This window comes from Lathamus discolor, chromosome 16 (assembly GCF_037157495.1).
Source record: "Lathamus discolor isolate bLatDis1 chromosome 16, bLatDis1.hap1, whole genome shotgun sequence".
In the NCBI taxonomy this organism is placed as follows: domain Eukaryota; kingdom Metazoa; phylum Chordata; class Aves; order Psittaciformes; family Psittacidae; genus Lathamus; species Lathamus discolor.
This window is the reverse complement of record NC_088899.1, coordinates 6,151,431-6,167,975: the sequence shown is the minus strand read 5'-3', so window position 1 is coordinate 6,167,975 and position 16,545 is coordinate 6,151,431. Positions and strand designations below refer to the sequence as shown.

At 41.5% G+C, this 16,545-nt stretch overlaps 1 protein-coding gene across 5 annotated transcripts; it reads left to right on the top strand.

Moving 5' to 3' along the window:
• The first annotated feature begins 34 nt into the window (after positions 1-34).
• On the top strand, positions 35-15,824 carry LOC136022742 (cyclin-dependent kinase 11B). 5 transcript variants are annotated; one of them, XM_065696443.1, is made up of 20 exons: positions 35-119; positions 648-783; positions 1,046-1,161; positions 1,689-1,813; positions 2,406-2,544; positions 3,103-3,233; positions 4,399-4,521; positions 5,666-5,761; positions 5,872-6,000; positions 6,789-6,854; positions 7,429-7,598; positions 8,314-8,404; positions 9,712-9,833; positions 10,132-10,237; positions 10,763-10,884; positions 11,766-11,873; positions 12,634-12,750; positions 13,022-13,170; positions 14,255-14,444; positions 14,735-15,824. In XM_065696443.1, exons 2-20 carry the CDS (start codon positions 673-675, stop codon positions 14,825-14,827), a joined length of 2,304 nt encoding a protein of 767 aa, XP_065552515.1. In that variant the 5' UTR covers positions 35-119; positions 648-672; the 3' UTR covers positions 14,828-15,824. The 5 variants fall into 5 exon arrangements, with proteins under 5 accessions (XP_065552515.1, XP_065552513.1, XP_065552514.1 ...); XM_065696441.1 differs by having other exon boundaries at positions 7,423-7,598; XM_065696442.1 differs by having other exon boundaries at positions 5,663-5,761.
• Positions 15,825-16,545: the final 721 nt, after the last annotated feature.

The following is a 16,545-nucleotide window of genomic DNA, read 5'->3' as shown; positions in this document are numbered from 1 at the left end:
ATTACCGATGCCTGGCCCCGCCCACCCGGCTGGGTGCCTGCGCCGGACGTCATCAGCCCGCTCCGGCGGGCGGAAGTGACATACTTGCCCGGCGCTGCCAGTCGCAGTCTCCGGTAGCGGTGAGTGGGGCCGGCGGCCTCTCCTTCTCCTCCGCTCCCCTCAGCGCGGCGGGGCCCGGTCGGACCCTGAGCAGCACCGGCCGCGGGGCTGAGCGGGGCGGGGAGGGCCCCACAGGTGAAACCGGTCTTTGAGGGGAAAGCGGCGGTGGGCCCTAAGGCTGCGTTATCCCCGCGGCCGTTGACTACGGGCAGGCTCCGTACCGGGCGGAACGGGCTCTGCTGGGGGGTGTTGTGTCCAGCGTTCCGTGCCGACAGCGATGGGCCGGCGCCTCGGTGGAGGAACGCCGGACCCTGCTCGTAAACGGCGTTTGGGGTTTACTCGTGCAGGCCCCTGTGTTCATAGTGAGGGTGGTGTGAGCTGCCGGGGGTAAAGCGGCCCTTCTGGTTCAGGCGAAGTCCCGCTTCGCTTGAATCGAGTATATGCATAACCAAACTTCTCTGCGTACAAAAAGCCAGTGTAAAACTTGATGTAGTTGTGTCGGACTGTGTAGTTTGTGTAGGTTTTAGTAACGTCGTTCTCTTTTTCAGAGGTTTTTTTTTGTTTCAAACTCCAATGGGTGATGAAAAGGATTCTTGGAAAGTGAAAACTTTAGATGAAATTCTTCAGGAAAAAAAACGAAGGAAGGAGCAAGAGGAGAAGGCAGAGATAAAGCGCATGAAAAACGTAAGCTGCCCTTTGGTGTGTTTTTGGTTTAGTGTGAGGTGTCCCTGCCCATGGCACGGGGTTGGAACTGGATGATCTTGAGGTCCTTTCCAACCCTAACTATTCTATGATTCTGTGTGTTTCTGATGAAATTTGAGTTTCGTTCCATGTCTGTATCTTCATTTCCTCGTGAGAACAGGGCTTCTGAGTGTTATTTCTTTCATTGTGTGGCAGAATAATTAATTGCATTTTGGTTTCCCCCTTTCTTGTTCTCCTGTGGCAGTCAGATGATAGGGACTCAAAGCGGGATTCTCTCGAAGAGGGGGAGTTGAGGGATCACCGCATGGAAATAACCATCAGAAACTCACCTTACAGGAGGGAAGACTCTATGGAAGACAGGTAAGGCTAAGAGAATCACCTTGTTACTTTAGGAAGAGTTACTGAATTAAACCTTTAGGAAAGCTGAGATTGGGGTTTAAAAATACCTGAAGGGAACAAGTTTAAGTTCTTTAGCAATACAGATGTGCCATGTGCTGCTTCTAGAACATGCCAGGATATCTTTTGCGGTACTGGTTAAGGTTTAATGGTGTATTGTGTTCCAGTTTTGGCCACTGCCTAGTAATATTTCACTTAAATAAAACTTAAGTTAGACCAGGCCTGCTAAGTTCTCTTCAGCGCTTAATTCATCCCCAGCTGCTTGCGTATTCAGAATGTGCTTATAGTAATAGCTTAACTTCTCTATGTGACTATGATTCTCTGTAACGTACTGTTAATGCCGTAGTTCGGGGGCATTATGGAAATAATATAAATTAATAAAAGAGGGAAGCATGCATTCTTTTCAAAATGGGGAAGAGAGGAACTGACCCACCCTGTGCTTGGGAGTCCGTGAAACCTTCCTGAGTTTGTTGCTTTGTCTTGTGCTTTAGAGGAGAGGAAGATGATTCCTTGGCTATAAAACCACCGCAGCAAATGTCACGGAAAGAAAAAACCCATCATAGAAAAGATGAGAAGAGGAAAGAGAAACGCAGACATCGCAGTCACTCAGCAGAAGGTTCTTATTCCTACTTTTGGATAACATTCCTGGTAGCTTCCTGAAGTGAAGCCAAACGGGGACTCCGTTGGCAGTAAATAACAGTGACTACAAACCAAAGAAAACCTGACGGTGGATAAGACAGAGGAGTTTAAACTTGTATTATTTCCTTGGTTCTGTTTAATGCCCTTATGGGAGTGACAGGGGCTTGTGTGTGTTTGAGAGGACAGAAGTCACTTTGGGATAGGGACATTGAGTCTACTTTTATTCTCTGAAATCTGTTAAGCTTCTTTCCTGTCTTCACTGAGCAAGTGAGCTGAGGTATGATCTTTCTACCTGACTGTAACAGAAAAAACACTCTTTCTGGGAACATCCCTGTTGTATTCCTGTTATAAACGGCCTTTTCCTATTTTAATGTCAGTATTTGTGCAAGATCTTCCAGTCTTTAAATTTTCCAACACCCTTTCAGATCAGGTTTTTTCTATTAAGAAAATAGCAGAGAACCTGACAAGAGGTTACCGTAAGCTTCATCCTTTCTAGTTCTGTTTTCTAAAAATAGGAGCACTCAATATTTTGAATAGTAACACTCCAAAATTCATTTTTGTTTGTTTAGGGAAACATGCCAGAGTGAAAGAGAAAGAACGGGAACATGAGCGTAGGAAGAGACATAGAGAAGAGCAGGATAAAGCCCGTCGTGAATGGGAAAGACAGAAACGGAGAGAAATGGCAAGGGAGCATTCCAGGAGGGAGAGGTACATCCATCCCTCCCTGCCCTGTGACAAAGCAGCAGAGATGAACAGCTTCCTTCTCTTAATCTGTCTCTAACCTTTCCTTGCTCTGAAATGACAAGTTCAGAGCAAAAGCTTGTAAGCTCTGGTGCCAGTGCCATGTTCTTTGAATGTGTTGCCTAATGACAATGTGTTCTTGACTTTAATGACCTTTGTAAGTGGCTTCATTACAACAGGTGAATTCATTGCCAGTGGTGAATTTGTAGGTGAATTCATTGCCAGTGTTCTACTATAATGAAAAAAGTGTGAACCAGGGGATTTATTAACAGAACTTGCTGAAGATCTGTGTAAACCCTGGGAAGGTGCAGAAGCTTTTGTGTTAGAGTTCATGGACTTTGTCTTTGAAATGCTGTGTTTAAAGCATCAGCTGAAAAGCTGTGTGTCATTTTGACTGATACGCAGTCACTGGTACTGTTGCTAATGAAATCAGATGGCCCTGTAGTTTCTTACAGCAAGGAAGTTTTCCTTCATAAGCCGAGTTTTTAGTGAACTGTAGAATAACAGCAGATAATTGTGTTCTAGAGATCGCCTGGAGCAACTTGAGAGGGAACGAGAGAGAAAAATCCGAGAACAGCAGAAGGAACAAAGGGAGCAAAAGGAAAGGGAAAGGCGAGCTGAAGAGAGACGTAAGGAACGGGAAGCCAGGAGAGAAGGTAAGTGTCTGTATTAATGTTGTTTGGGCTTAATATCTGCTGATACGGTGGGGAATGCAGGTGTAGAAAGCATCTTAGGTGAGTGCCAGAGTAAAGAAAGAATATTAAAGGGGGGGGACACCTTTTGTGTTGGAGGGGAAAAAAACCCAATCTATTAAGTTGTACAGTATCATATGCCTTAAATGTCACAACATAATGATCTGTCAGTGAGCCTTTGCCACTCTTTTGGCCTGGTTTCCTATGGAAACAAGCTTTAATTGACATTGTCTCTCTGTGTGTGTGTGTGTGCGCGCGTGTGTGTGTGTGTGTTCATCACAATCCCAGTTGCTTCTGAACTCTTTGGCTGAGTCTAACCCAATGTGACAGAGTTTGAAGTCTCAAAAGTAAGTGTTTTAAGGATTTGGGGAAATAAATTGCAAAGGGAGGGAGAGAGATCATGTAAGTACTCCAGTCATTAAAATGGCTGCAGTGGGAGTCAAGTGGGAAAGATCTGATAACAGCAATTTAAGTCAACTTCTGTGCACAAGCCTCGCTTTGCAAAGCACAGAGGATACTTGCAGTCTAAGTTCAGATACTTTCTGATTAAAGGATCTCTGTTTGTCCCAGCTTTCAGAGGTAAAAATCAGTGCCCATTCCCATGATCGAGTGACAGAGGCTGTTCAAGTGGAGCAGAAGAAGCCATTTTATTGCTGCTATTTCTCTTTCAGCTCATACCAAACAGCTCTTTGTGCTTGGTATTTGCACTGGTACTGCTCAATCTACCTAGCCTTTCATTTTAGTTATTTTTATGGCTCTAAATGTTCTGTCAGCTCCTTCTAAACCTGGTTTTATTCTTTTATGCATTTTCCTGGTCATTTCTCTCTTTGGCACTGATGGCTTAGTTTCAGGGTGTTTACTATGTAATATGTAGGGAATCTTGCTTCTGTTTCCCAAGTATGGCAGCGCCTTTCTCTAAGTAGTACAAATCCGTGGATTTTTGTGCATGAGGTAAATCATAGTCCTTTACTCTGCTAGATCTAGGTTGGCTCCACTTCCATGCCTCTCCATTACCCTTTAGTTGTAAGGAAGAACCTAAAGGGTGCAAAGCAGGAGGGTTGTGGCAGACAGAAACATTCTGCTTAGGTCAGGGAGATGTAACAATTTCTTCCGGTTTTGTTTTCATTAGTTTCTGCACACCATAGAACAGTGAGGGAAGAATATGGAGACAAAGTAAAAATGAGACCCTGGAGTCGCAGCCCATTACGACAGCAGAGAGACAAGCTTGAGCAAGGAGATAGCAGGAAACCAGGTAGCATTTGCCACTTTATAATGTCTTTGCCTGGGGGCTAGGAGGTATAGCGTTTAATTTCTAGCAGTAAACACACATCCTTGCTACTCTGCTGAAAGTGTTGCCCACTGCATTGCTGGCAAAACTCTGGACTACTCATAAACATGTACTGTCTTCTAAAGCAATGCTGGGTTTGCAGGTAAATATGCAGGTGACAAATGGAATGAATCTTTCCTTAAGTAACAGAAGTAGTAGTGTAAAAAGTTTCCAAGTGAGTTACTTTGTTCAGTGATGAAAGAAGCAGCTGACCGAATTCCTAAGTGTTGTAGTTGCATTCCCTTGCAAGTGAAAGGGATTTACACAGCTCCAGTTGGGTTGTTGTTAGGAACTAAGCTACCTAAAAAAGTTACCTTACTGGGATCAGTAGAGTTTAAGCATTACCAATATTGTCACTTTGTAGAACACAATAAATGTTTAAGGCAGTATTCTGGTGAGATGGTGAATTTTGTTTTCTAAGCCAGAAAATGGTCCTTCCCGTGCCTAGGAGGTCCTGACTGTAAGTAGAGAACTTGCACGATTGACAGTAAAGTGTTAAAGAGGAAAAGCTCCGTGTCTGCCCTCTTAATGTGTGTAGCTGCAAAACGAAGTGTAACTGTTTCAGTGCAGCTGATTGCAGAGTGTAATGAGCTGCAGTTCCAGGTGGAGGCAGAGGCAGCAAGTCCTTGGAAGCTGCTAATTGATCAAGTTATTCACACATGCTATTTCATGGTGATCCAGAGGGACTGCATTAGGATAGTAAGCACTGATAGAAGGGCTCTGTGTACATACATTAGTGAGACTGTGTTGTGGTGATACTTGTTATCATGTTACTTTTTAATTTACTTTTTATTTTTTAATCAGTCTCATTGGAACTTTGGCATATATCCTATTTAAAATCCCCAAAGGGCAGTATTCCACATTTTTGGCTGTTGGTTCTGCTCTGCTGCAATTCATAAAAGCTGTTTTGTCTTCTGAGCAGAGTGTAGAGCTTTTTTAGCACTCTGTATGTCCAATACAGCACCTTCAGCACCACAGAGAGTAAAGCAGTTATCTGGATGTTCAGAATCTTGTAAGTAGAAGTGATCCTCAGTCTGCACCCTGTTCTTAATTTTTGTGCTCTCAGCAGTAAAAGAGGAGAAACCAGAAGAGAGAGATCCTCTTTCAGACTTGCAAGACATCAGTGACAGTGAGAGAAAAACCAGCTCAGCAGAGTCTTCATCAGGTGATGAAATGCAACTTAGTAGATGTAATTAATTGTACCGCTGTCTGGTGAGGAAGCTCTGTGGTAGAGTGTGCGCCTGCTTAGTTATGTGCTTAATCACTCCTGAACAGAATCTGGCTCAGGCTCAGAAGAAGAGGAGGAAGAGTCTAGCAGTGAAGGCTCTGAGGAAGAGGGAGAAGAAGAGGAGGAGGAAGAGGAGACAGGAAGCAATTCTGAGGAAGTGTCCGAGCAGTCAGCTGGTGAGTTAATATGAAACAGGTCCCAGAATGGTGTGTTATGGTTTTGTTTCTCTGCTGTATTATTTTATCTGAACATTTCCCTTCTCTCCTAGCCTAGGATAGGCTGAGACCTGACAGGTCAAGATAACTAAAAAGAAAAAAAACCAAGTACAAGTAATATTCTATCCTTTTATATAGCGGTAATACCAATTATTCGATTAGAGAACTGAAAGCCATTCTCATGTTCCTCAGTGGTGTCAGGCTACAGTTTAAGTAGTTTTATAACCATCACTCTATAGAGAACAAGTCTGCACTTATTTGGGGGGTGGTGAAATACAAATGTCTCTTGTCATTTTGAATTATTTTCTGTTGCAAATTTCACTTTGTTTTTGTTTTCCTGCCAGTACCAGTAAATGAACATAAAAGGTTTAGTAACAAAGTCTATTTACAGCCATTCTTGAAATTGATTAGTAAAGGCACAGAATTATGCTCTAATGGCTGGTATTTTTCTTTAAAATCAATTACAATTCATAAGCAAATATTCATCAGTTTCTGAACTTTATTTATTCACTTGCCCCCTCCCCAAATTCCCAGATAATTGGCAAGAACTGTATTCCCTGTTGGAAGCTGAAAGGTGCAGTTTTGAGTTAGTGGAAACATTTAAGGGAAACAGAAGTATAAGGCCACCAACTAGATAGTGAAGAAGGTGGAGGCCTGGTGAGTTACAAAAGCTTTTCAGTAGTGATCTGCCTTACAAGGAACCTCAGAAGTGTTGAGTTTGTTCAGTTGAACTTGTTTATATTTTGCAGAAGAGGTGAGCGAAGAAGAGATGAGTGAAGAGGAGGAGCGAGAGAATGGAAACCACATCCCAGTTGGTACAATGCAAACACTGAATATTTAAAGATGGGTTGGGCAGAATTTTCGCAGCCATAGAAATCTTTCTACAAGTATTGAAAAATACTTTGAATTTATTTCTTGTTGCAGTTTTGTCATCATTCCAAAACGGAATCGGAAATTCCTTGCAATCTGTTCCAAGGTCTATGTTAGGAGGAAATCAGTTCTTAGTCTAGTGGACTAATGTTTCCTTCTTTTTCATTTGGGTCTCTTGTCCTGTCCTCTCATCAAAAAAGCTTTGCAATCAGAATGAGAGATGCTGGGTCAGTTTTCTCTTTCGTTCTGTTAATGCAAAGATTTATTCTTCTGACTGCTGTATTTAACACTGGAAGTTGTATGTACATGACTGTAAATGAGTTCTTAAAAGCATCACCTCTGCAAAGAGGAGAAATTTGGCTTCTTATTGATCTTTATTATTACAGGAGCTTAAGTTGCATAAGTTGCACACCTGTACCTTGTAATTGGAGTTTTACTACCTTTAATTGTCTAAGGCTGAGCTTAATTGTCCCAAGGGCTCTCTCTTTCCAGAACTGATTCTGACATTTAAAGTTACAGAGTCAAGATTTGACCGAGATTCAGCAGGAAGTGAAGTAGAAGAGGAGGAAGTAGGGGAGGGAACCCCCCAGTCCAATGCAATGACAGAAGGAGACTATGTTCCTGACTCACCAGCTTCCTCCCCCATTGAACTGAAGCAAGAGTTGCCCAAGTATCTTCCTGCACTTCAGGTAGAGAATAGCTTAAAGGATGCTTGAAAATACCATAAGCAAATGGATTTCTCTAGCTGCTTTAACAGCATAAACACCTTCGTGCCTGAGATAGTTTATGGGCAGAATATGCCTTAGTAACTGAACATCGCAAAATACACATTTCTGTGTGAAATATTGCTCTTTTTGACAAGGTAGAAGTGTGATTACTCTCTTAGATGTTGCTAAGAATGTGATAATACATTTGATACTCTGCTATCTTAGTAGTGCTCTCTGAAAATAGATATTTGTGAAGAAGAGGTTCTGTTAATGTGAATAGAAATTGATGGGTGGTTGTTCTTTTTGTAGATAACAGCCAAGTATAGAAATAGGAAGAGAAAGCATGTTTTTATTAATTAAATTATATGGAAGGTGTTAGGCTGAGGTGCCAAGCTGCTGCCTTTGCTATTGTGGCAGCCTCTGTGTGGCAGTTTAGTCTCTGCAAAAAGGGAACGAGTGATGAGTTAATGAAATGATTTCATTAATGTACTAAAACACAGACTCTGTCTGGGATTCCTTAAGACAAGTAAAAATTAACCCCAAAGATACCTTTCTCATGCTGCATAGCCACATTGTTGGATTATCTTGGTAAATGTTAACTATTCCTGTGAAGGTGTTGAAGTTTTACCGTTATGTTGTCTTAAAACACCCAGGCAGATGCCGGAGGAGTAACTGGTGTCCATCTGTCTGTTTTCAGGGATGTCGTAGCGTGGAGGAATTTCAGTGTTTGAACAGGATCGAAGAAGGAACGTATGGTGTGGTGTACAGAGCAAAAGACAAGAAGACTGGTTAGTACAAGCGGGTTCCAGTTGTTGTCTTCGTGGTATTTAGGACTGCAAGTTAGTTCTGCATTTTTCACTGATGAACAAAATATGTCTGTGACACTTTCTTCTTTATCAGGAATAATCTAGGCTTCTTAATAGGATGTGGACTCTGACATACAGGATTCACTAGCAGCTCTTTGAGTTCAGAAGTGATCTCTGTGTTGGCCATTGTGGTGTAGAACGCTTTCTGCCTCCAAAGGCAGTTATTTCTGGATTGGGATCTGCTCTAGATAGTCACCTGGTTGGAATCTTTCATAATTTGCTCTAAGTATTCCACCAGGAGTCACTGTGAGCACGGCTACAGTTTAGAGAAGTCATGAAAGCAGTGAGGATACACTGCAGTGTTCTGTTGTAGAAAGAAATTTCACTCTTTTCAGTTTTAAAGCTCCTTCTCGACCACTTTTTGTATATACAAGTGGATTTCTATTTTTTAAAACTCAATCTCTTTGCTTATCAGGTTTGTAGAGGCAAATGTCTTGATAAAATCTGCAGGTTTAAATAGAGTTGGCAGATGGTAAAGAGAATTGTGCAAACAACTATGTCCCAGAGAAGGCCTAGACAGAAATTAGGGTTATTGTCAGGTTCCAACTGACAAGCTGTAATTCTGGTGGGAGGTTTAATTGAATTCTGGATGCCTTGGTGGTTCTGTTTTAGAATAACAGGACCATTTGGTTTCTTCTGGGGAGTGGAAGCACACAGCTGGCATTGTGGCTTCTCTGGGTTTACTTGTTTACTGGACAACTACCATGAGCTTGTTTTTCTTCTCCCTCTCTGACTTGAGGTCTGCTCCAAGACTAACACAAGCGTTATTCTCCACAGTATCATGCAAAAAACAGATGTATTTAAATAATGCACTTCAGTTATGTTTTGAGTAGCACCTTTTGAGTTGGGACTTTAAACAGAGAGAAACTGCATTTGAGGCATTTCTGTCTGCTCTGTCCTTTCCAACTATGCTGAGGAGTTCAGAGTTAAATACACTTTTACTTCCTTTCCTAGTGAATTATACTGGAATACACCAAAATGCTTTGGTTGTGGTGTTGGTTTGGATTTTATTCTTTAAACTTGGCAATCTTTTCGTGGTTGTGTTGTGGGGTTTTTTTGCTTTTATTTTCCTAATGTGAGACTGACTCTGCTTCTTGGTTCAACATTATGTCTTGACTTAATGGTTTTCATTCAAATGAATTTAGTGACAAAGCACTGTGGGACCTTATAATGTGTATTTTATTAGCTGTGTGATGGGAGATCTGCAGTTAATTCTGTTTCCTTTGCAGATGAGATTGTGGCTCTGAAGCGACTGAAGATGGAAAAGGAGAAGGAAGGCTTTCCCATTACTTCTCTGAGAGAAATAAACACTATTCTGAAAGCACAGCATCTAAATATTGTCACTGTCAGAGTAAGGCTCAAGTCTTCTATTTCGAAAGTAGTTTGTTCTTGGCTTTTAAAATGCCCTATAAAGAAGGTAGCATCCATAGCAGAGCTTGTTTCTGTAAACAACTGTATACTATCCATAAAACCATATAGACATGACTGCGTAATCTGAGGTTTAGCAAAACTGAGTTGGGTTTTTGTCGATTTTTCTCTGGATTTCACCAGTGGCAGCTCCATGTATCCTCCTGCCAGTAAATTTCTAAACCTCATTTTTGCTCTAAAATCCTGTGTGCTTGTTTTGATCATTTGTTTCTGTGTTACAGGAAATTGTCGTAGGCAGCAATATGGATAAAATCTACATTGTAATGAACTATGTAGAGCATGATCTCAAGAGTCTGATGGAAACCATGAAGCAACCATTCCTGCCAGGTACTGTTTGCCATAGTCTTCTATAATTCTCAGAACTGGAAAACTGGCCAACACAAACCTCAGTGTCCTTGGGCTGTACTGACATCAGTGAACTAGCTTTGTACAGTGACGTGTATTGCCTTGGAATGTCCTATGAGTGCTCTTTAGAGCAGAGACTTCTGTTGCTTTTTCTCTGTTCTGTCTGATTTTACCAACACAAGATAACGCTTGTAGGTGGGGAGTGCTGATACTCATGGTGACACTTGGCTGATGAATCCGGTTGGCTTAGGGTGGAGGTTCAGATGTGAGATCAAGGGAGTTTCCCCTGTGATAAACTGGAAAAGAACACTGGGGTTTAACTTTGGCCACTTCCTGCATTTTTGAGGCATTGATTTCTGAGCATTGTTTGGAGCATTCCAGTTACCCAAATGAATTCTGCTTTATTGGCAGCTCTCAGGGTTTAACTGCTCTTGTTCTGTGACATATTCTTATGGTGCAGTTTATATTGTGCTTTTAAATGCATTTGGCTTCATTTCACCATTTCAGGTGAAGTGAAAACCCTGATGATTCAGTTGCTGCGAGGAGTCAAGCATCTGCACGACAACTGGATACTTCACCGGGACCTGAAAACTTCCAACCTGTTGCTCAGTCATTCAGGCATTTTAAAAGTAAGAATTACATGAGATCCCACACTTCTACTGCAGAATTACACTGCGTTAGAGCTAGGTCAGGAGCGGGGCAGGATGTTTTGCATTAATCTGTAGGAGGTTTGAGGTGTAAAACATATGGTTGTGAAGAAGTGAACTTCACTACTGAGGAGACTGCTTTGCCGCAGCTGCAAGATCTATGCTGGGATGTGACCAATAAGCATGGCCTAGTGAATACTGAACTCTTTATAGTGTGATCTATAAAGATCTATAGTGTCTCTTCTTGGTGATGCAGCACATGTGTGACAGTGTCATTTTCTGTATCAGCATCACAGTGTTTGAACTGGGGTTGCTCTTCTCAAGCTTGAGAGATTATAAGGCTTAAAAAAGAATCTGAGTCTCTATAGTACTGCTGAATTGTGCAGTTACTGGTGGAGATGGAGATTCTAAACCTTCACTGACTCACAAAAATCTAAGAGAAGAGCAGTACTAAGATCAGGACGTTTCAATTTTTACATCCGAGTTCTAGATGCCAGTTTTACATTGCCATTATTTACATCTTGCAGCTGCTGTTAAGCCTTTCCCTTTCTCAGGAAAACTGGACTTTGAATTTTTCCCTTGCTTGCAAAGCTGAAGTCAGCATCTGTTGTTGGTTTTGGCTTTGTTTTCGCCCTCCCATACAAGCTTTCTGTTGAGATGATCAATAACAGGAGCTCTTACTTGGCCTCAGGCAGGGAAAATGTTTTTTCCCCAGCAGTGGAAAAAGACAAGGAAGGGCCATAAGAAACAGCAAATTCTATGTGGCTGTTTCTGGGGGCTGGAAGCTCTGCAAGAGCCAACATGGCCAGCACAAGCTGGCACTGGAATGTTGGAAGTGTTACTGATCACCAGTTTTCATTTAGGTTGGAGATTTTGGACTAGCCCGAGAATATGGATCTCCACTGAAGCCCTACACACCAGTGGTTGTGACACTTTGGTACAGGGCTCCGGAGTTGTTGCTTGGAGCAAAGGTATGTTTCTCCTTGTTCCCTCTGGCTGCTAAAGGAATGACTCTTCAGACTATGTAATTTATGAACAAAGTATGCTCAATGCTTTCTATTGATTTAGAGGTGGAAATTCTGAATCTTCAGTATTATCTTTCCTAATAATACCGCTAAAAAGCTTCCATCTTCCACAGGCAGAAGGTGGGTGGGTGGCAGATGAAGTTTTCTCTGTTAGAGTGCTGATGTGGTGGTACTGGACTGGTGCAAACTGTCCCTGGCACCTTGGGCAGCTGGATTTGTATTTATTTTTAACGCTAGTGTATAAATTGTGACACTGGAGAGCAGAACAAGGTAACAACATTATGGCAATATTCCCTACTGATGACCTAATTTATAATGGAAATCCAGATGAAATCTATGGGGCTTCAGTGACAAGAACCATTCCAGGAAAAAATACTGCTCTGTGCTGTCTTACAATGATGATTTTAATAGAAATTCTTACATTTAAGAGATGCACCATGGCGACCAGGCTTTTCCCATAACCTGAGATTGCTGTTGTGGCAAAATAAGGGCTAAAGATCTCTGCAAGAGAGTGCAGGTTAGAGTGTTTTGTTGGTTGTGATGCTCTGTGTGTGAGTGAAAAAGAAAGGCAGCATTGTGGAGACTTGTGTTTCGTCTTGAAGTGTTTTTATACGTGGGTATTACTCATAATTCACAGTAATTTTAACTTTCAGATACAGAGATCTGTGCCTTGAGTATTGGAATGTCATATATCCCTTCTTTTCAGGAGTATTCAACAGCAATAGACATGTGGTCGGTGGGGTGTATATTTGGAGAGCTGTTAACGCAGAAACCCCTGTTTCCAGGGAAGTCAGAGATTGACCAGATCAACAAAGTTTTTAAGGTAAGGCTTTTAACACCAGTGGGTTCTGACTGACTGGGTTAGAGACAGGTACATGAGAAGTAGTGATATAAAAAATGCTTATTGCTCTTTTTAGATTCCACCTTAATGAAAGACTCTTTGATTCTTGTTGTACAATACGCACAGTCAGACCATGGTTTTTGGTTTGCTTTGTTTTCTCTGAATATGTAACCAACTCCTATAACTACATAATGAGAAAGTAGAAGAGTTTCCCTCTAGAATGAGTTTATTAAAGAGGGGTCTTAATTTGCAGGATCTGGGTACTCCAAGTGAAAAAATCTGGCCTGGTTACAATGAGCTCCCAGCAGTCAAGAAGATGACATTCACCGAGTATCCCTACAACAACCTGCGCAAGAGATTTGGAGCCCTCCTCTCTGATCAGGGGTTTGATCTGATGAACAAGTAAGTGCTTCACTGCATCACTGGGAATTGTACTTACATACTATGATAGTGATAGAAAATGATTCATAGTGAAACATGGTATTTCAGTGCATCTGACCTTGTCAAAACATGCTGATGCTGCTGAAGTTTGTCTGAGACATCCCTTGCAATGCTATTCCTCACTCTCTCTCACGGGAGCTTTATTCAGTGTACCATGTTCTTAACACCTGCTGTTAAATCTCAGTCCAAGATTATTCTTGCACATCTATATCCTAGAAGAACAGAAAAATGTTTTAGTAGTAGTTTTAGTTCATTCGTGTCATGTTTAATTACATGGTGAGTCTTCTCTTATGGATCTTGTTAAAACAATTCAATTGTTTAAACAATTGTTCCGATTTCCAATTACAATTGGAAAAAGAGGAAAAAAACCCAGTACATTCAGAAATGTAACAATTTCCTAATTCTATTGAAGAATTAGGAAATAGCAATTTTGGGTTTTTTCCTACATTTTCCCAAGTTCATGAGCTCCATCGCATCTGATACTCTGACAGTTCTTTCATCTAACTCTACTGGTGCATTCTGACTGCATTTCAGTTTTTCTTTACAAGGTTGACAGTGGCTTGAGAGAATTTTATTCTCCCCTAATATTCCCTTTAGATTTCATGACATGAAGTAAATAATTGTTTCAGATCTTAGAACTTTATTAAAAAATAAGAGATTTTTTTACTCTTCCCCATTTTTAAGACTGCTGTTCCAGGTTTTTGACTGAGTTGTGAATAATTCATTGGCAGTTAGATTTTCTTTCAGAAGGTCCAAGTCTTCTTAACAAAGACAGACATCACATCAGTGTCATCTGCTTCTTAATTGCTTTGATTATGACAGGGCTGTATCTGTCTTAATTATTTTGGATAAGGAAATAGTATTGATGTGGGTCTGGAACTTGCAGAAACACATAAGTGTAAAATATATTGCTGTGTGGAATGAATAGTAGGGTAAAACATGTTTCTGTATTGCAGGTGGTTTAAAATACTCAAGCCCAGGCTGTCCAGTTAAGTTAAGCTGTGTTTCAATATTCTTCTTCCCTGTCTTCCTAATTTCTTCTCAGCTTTTTGACCTACTACCCAGCACGAAGAATTACTGCTGAGGATGGGCTGAAGCATGAGTATTTCCGGGAGACTCCGCTTCCCATCGACCCCTCCATGTTTCCCACCTGGCCAGCAAAAAGTGAACAGCAAAGGGTGAAACGTGGCACCAGCCCTCGACCACCTGAGGGAGGCCTTGGGTACAGTCAGTTGGTGAGTACAGCAGCTGACATCGACTTAGAATCACAGAAAGGTTTGGGTTGGAAGGAACAGTAAAGATCATCAACCCCTCTGCTTGTGGACTTGTGATGTCCTTGGACATGTCCAAATGCTGCTTTAGGAACTGCTCACATGAGCTGCCCTGGGCTCTGTGATGCCACTGAATCAAACATTTATTTCTCATCTCCTAAAGATACTTTGGGGTTTTTTTTATTGTCATTGTTTAGATTTTGGGGTTGAAAAAGTAACAGACATTTACTGATAAATGTGCTTGGTTTTTACAGGGTGATGACGATCTGAAAGACACAGGTTTTCATCTGACCACCACCACTCAAGGAGCATCTGCTGCAGGACCTGGCTTCAGCCTCAAGTTTTAAACTCAATGTGAAAAGAGGATTAAAAAACAAAGAAAAGAACCATTCATGTGAGTGGATTTCTGAGTGCCCCAGTTCAGTTCTTCGCATCAGGGAGACTAGATGTTTTTCACAGGGGAAAAGTCAAATGTCATCACAGATGCAAAGGCTCTTACTGGGTGTGGAGTATGACTGCTGCATTCCATTAGAGGACTGGAATTAACCTGAAAAGCCAAGGATCATTACAAAATCTGACAAAGCAAAACTTGAAGTTCAATCCTGGAACAGCCTCTGGTTTATTTTTAAGTTTTGTTGGATTTATTTTGTTGGGTTTTTGTTTTTTTTTTTTTCCCTTGTAAATTTGTAGAATTAAAATACATTTTTAATTGTTTAACAGTGGGAAAGATTTCATTTCTTCACATGCAGCAAACTTAGATGGTGGTGGCATTAAGTCTTCTAGAACGTAAACTTATCGGTGGTGACACTATTGCAGCATATTGTCAGCCTGGGCAAACAACCCTTTCATACTGTGTTTGGTGTTAGTAAATTGGAGGTGTCTGAATATAGTTCAGGACAAAAACTCCATTCCAGTCCTGAGGTTTCTTTCCTGTTAGGCTTTTGATACTCCTCCCTGGCAGTATTTTTGGGTGCTCTGCTGAGCTGACTGTGGTTTGTTGTGCTGTATACATGTATTTACAGTGGTGCTGGTACAAAAGGAGTACTCTATTGTTTTGTAAATCAAAAAGATTTAATATGGAGGCTTTGAAACTTTATTTTCTATAAAAAGTTCTTTTAAATACACCCCTTTTTCATAAAAAGAAGAGCTCAGCTTTACTGACTGTATAATGCCATATTCCAGTCCTTTCTCCTGAGGAATCACGTTGGAGTATCACATCCTTTTGAGTCTCTGATTTACAATGCTGCTGTTCTTTTCTGGGAACAGGACGATTTGGAAAATACTGAGGTATTTGTGCAATCAGAGCTAGGCACCAGTCCAATAAAAGGATTAACTTAAAATGCACTGAAACTGATAGAATGTTTATCATTTAAGAGGTTTTTCCTGGGTAAAGGCCTCGGAACTGGAATTTGGATGTACTAAAATTGTGGTGGATTTTGGAACTAGTTGGGTTTGTTTGGTTTGGGGTTTTTCTGTGGAGGAATGCAGAACTGTTTTTTCTTTAGGCCCAACTGGCTGTCTGGTGCTGAAGAAAAACCAGTTTATTACTGGTCTGTTAACTGAAATGTGCATGATTTTAGCAAGATTTCCTCCTGGGTGGAGATCAGTAACACCTATTACGAAGCAGGGTGTTATCGCAACATCTCCCAGTGTACAGGAAAGGAGAACCATGGGCTGGGCTAAGAGTGTGTATATTTTGTGTTTCAGGCTGTGCATCTTGCACTCTGTGAAGTTATTTATTTCCTTCCTAGCTTCCTTGGCATTGCCAAGGAAAAAAACTCACTGTTGTGAGTGCTCCATCCCTGGCAGTGCTCAAGGCCAGGTTGGATGAAGCCTTGGGTGGGATGGTTTAGTGTGAGGTGTCCCTGCCCATGGCAGGGGGGTTGGAACTGGATGATCTTGAGGTCCTTTCCAACCCCAACTATTCTATGATTCTATGAAAAAGCTGAACCTAAGGAAAGAGCAATGCAGGTGCTTTAATCCTGCTAAATGTCATGACTGTCAGGGATTCCTTACTGTGAGGGAATGCTCCACCACTGTGGACATTGGAGTGTACTGGGTGTTG

Coding starts and splice junctions, on each gene's coding strand:
- LOC136022742 (XM_065696438.1), top strand. CDS start 673: ATGGGTGATGAAAAGGATTCTTGGAAAGTGAAAACTTTAGATGAAATT. Junction 4,522..5,662: donor AGGAGATAGCAGGAAACCAG/GTAGCATTTGCC, acceptor TTGTGCTCTCAG/CAGTAAAAGAGGAGAAACCA. Junction 8,405..9,711: donor AGCAAAAGACAAGAAGACTG/GTTAGTACAAGC, acceptor TTTCCTTTGCAG/ATGAGATTGTGGCTCTGAAG.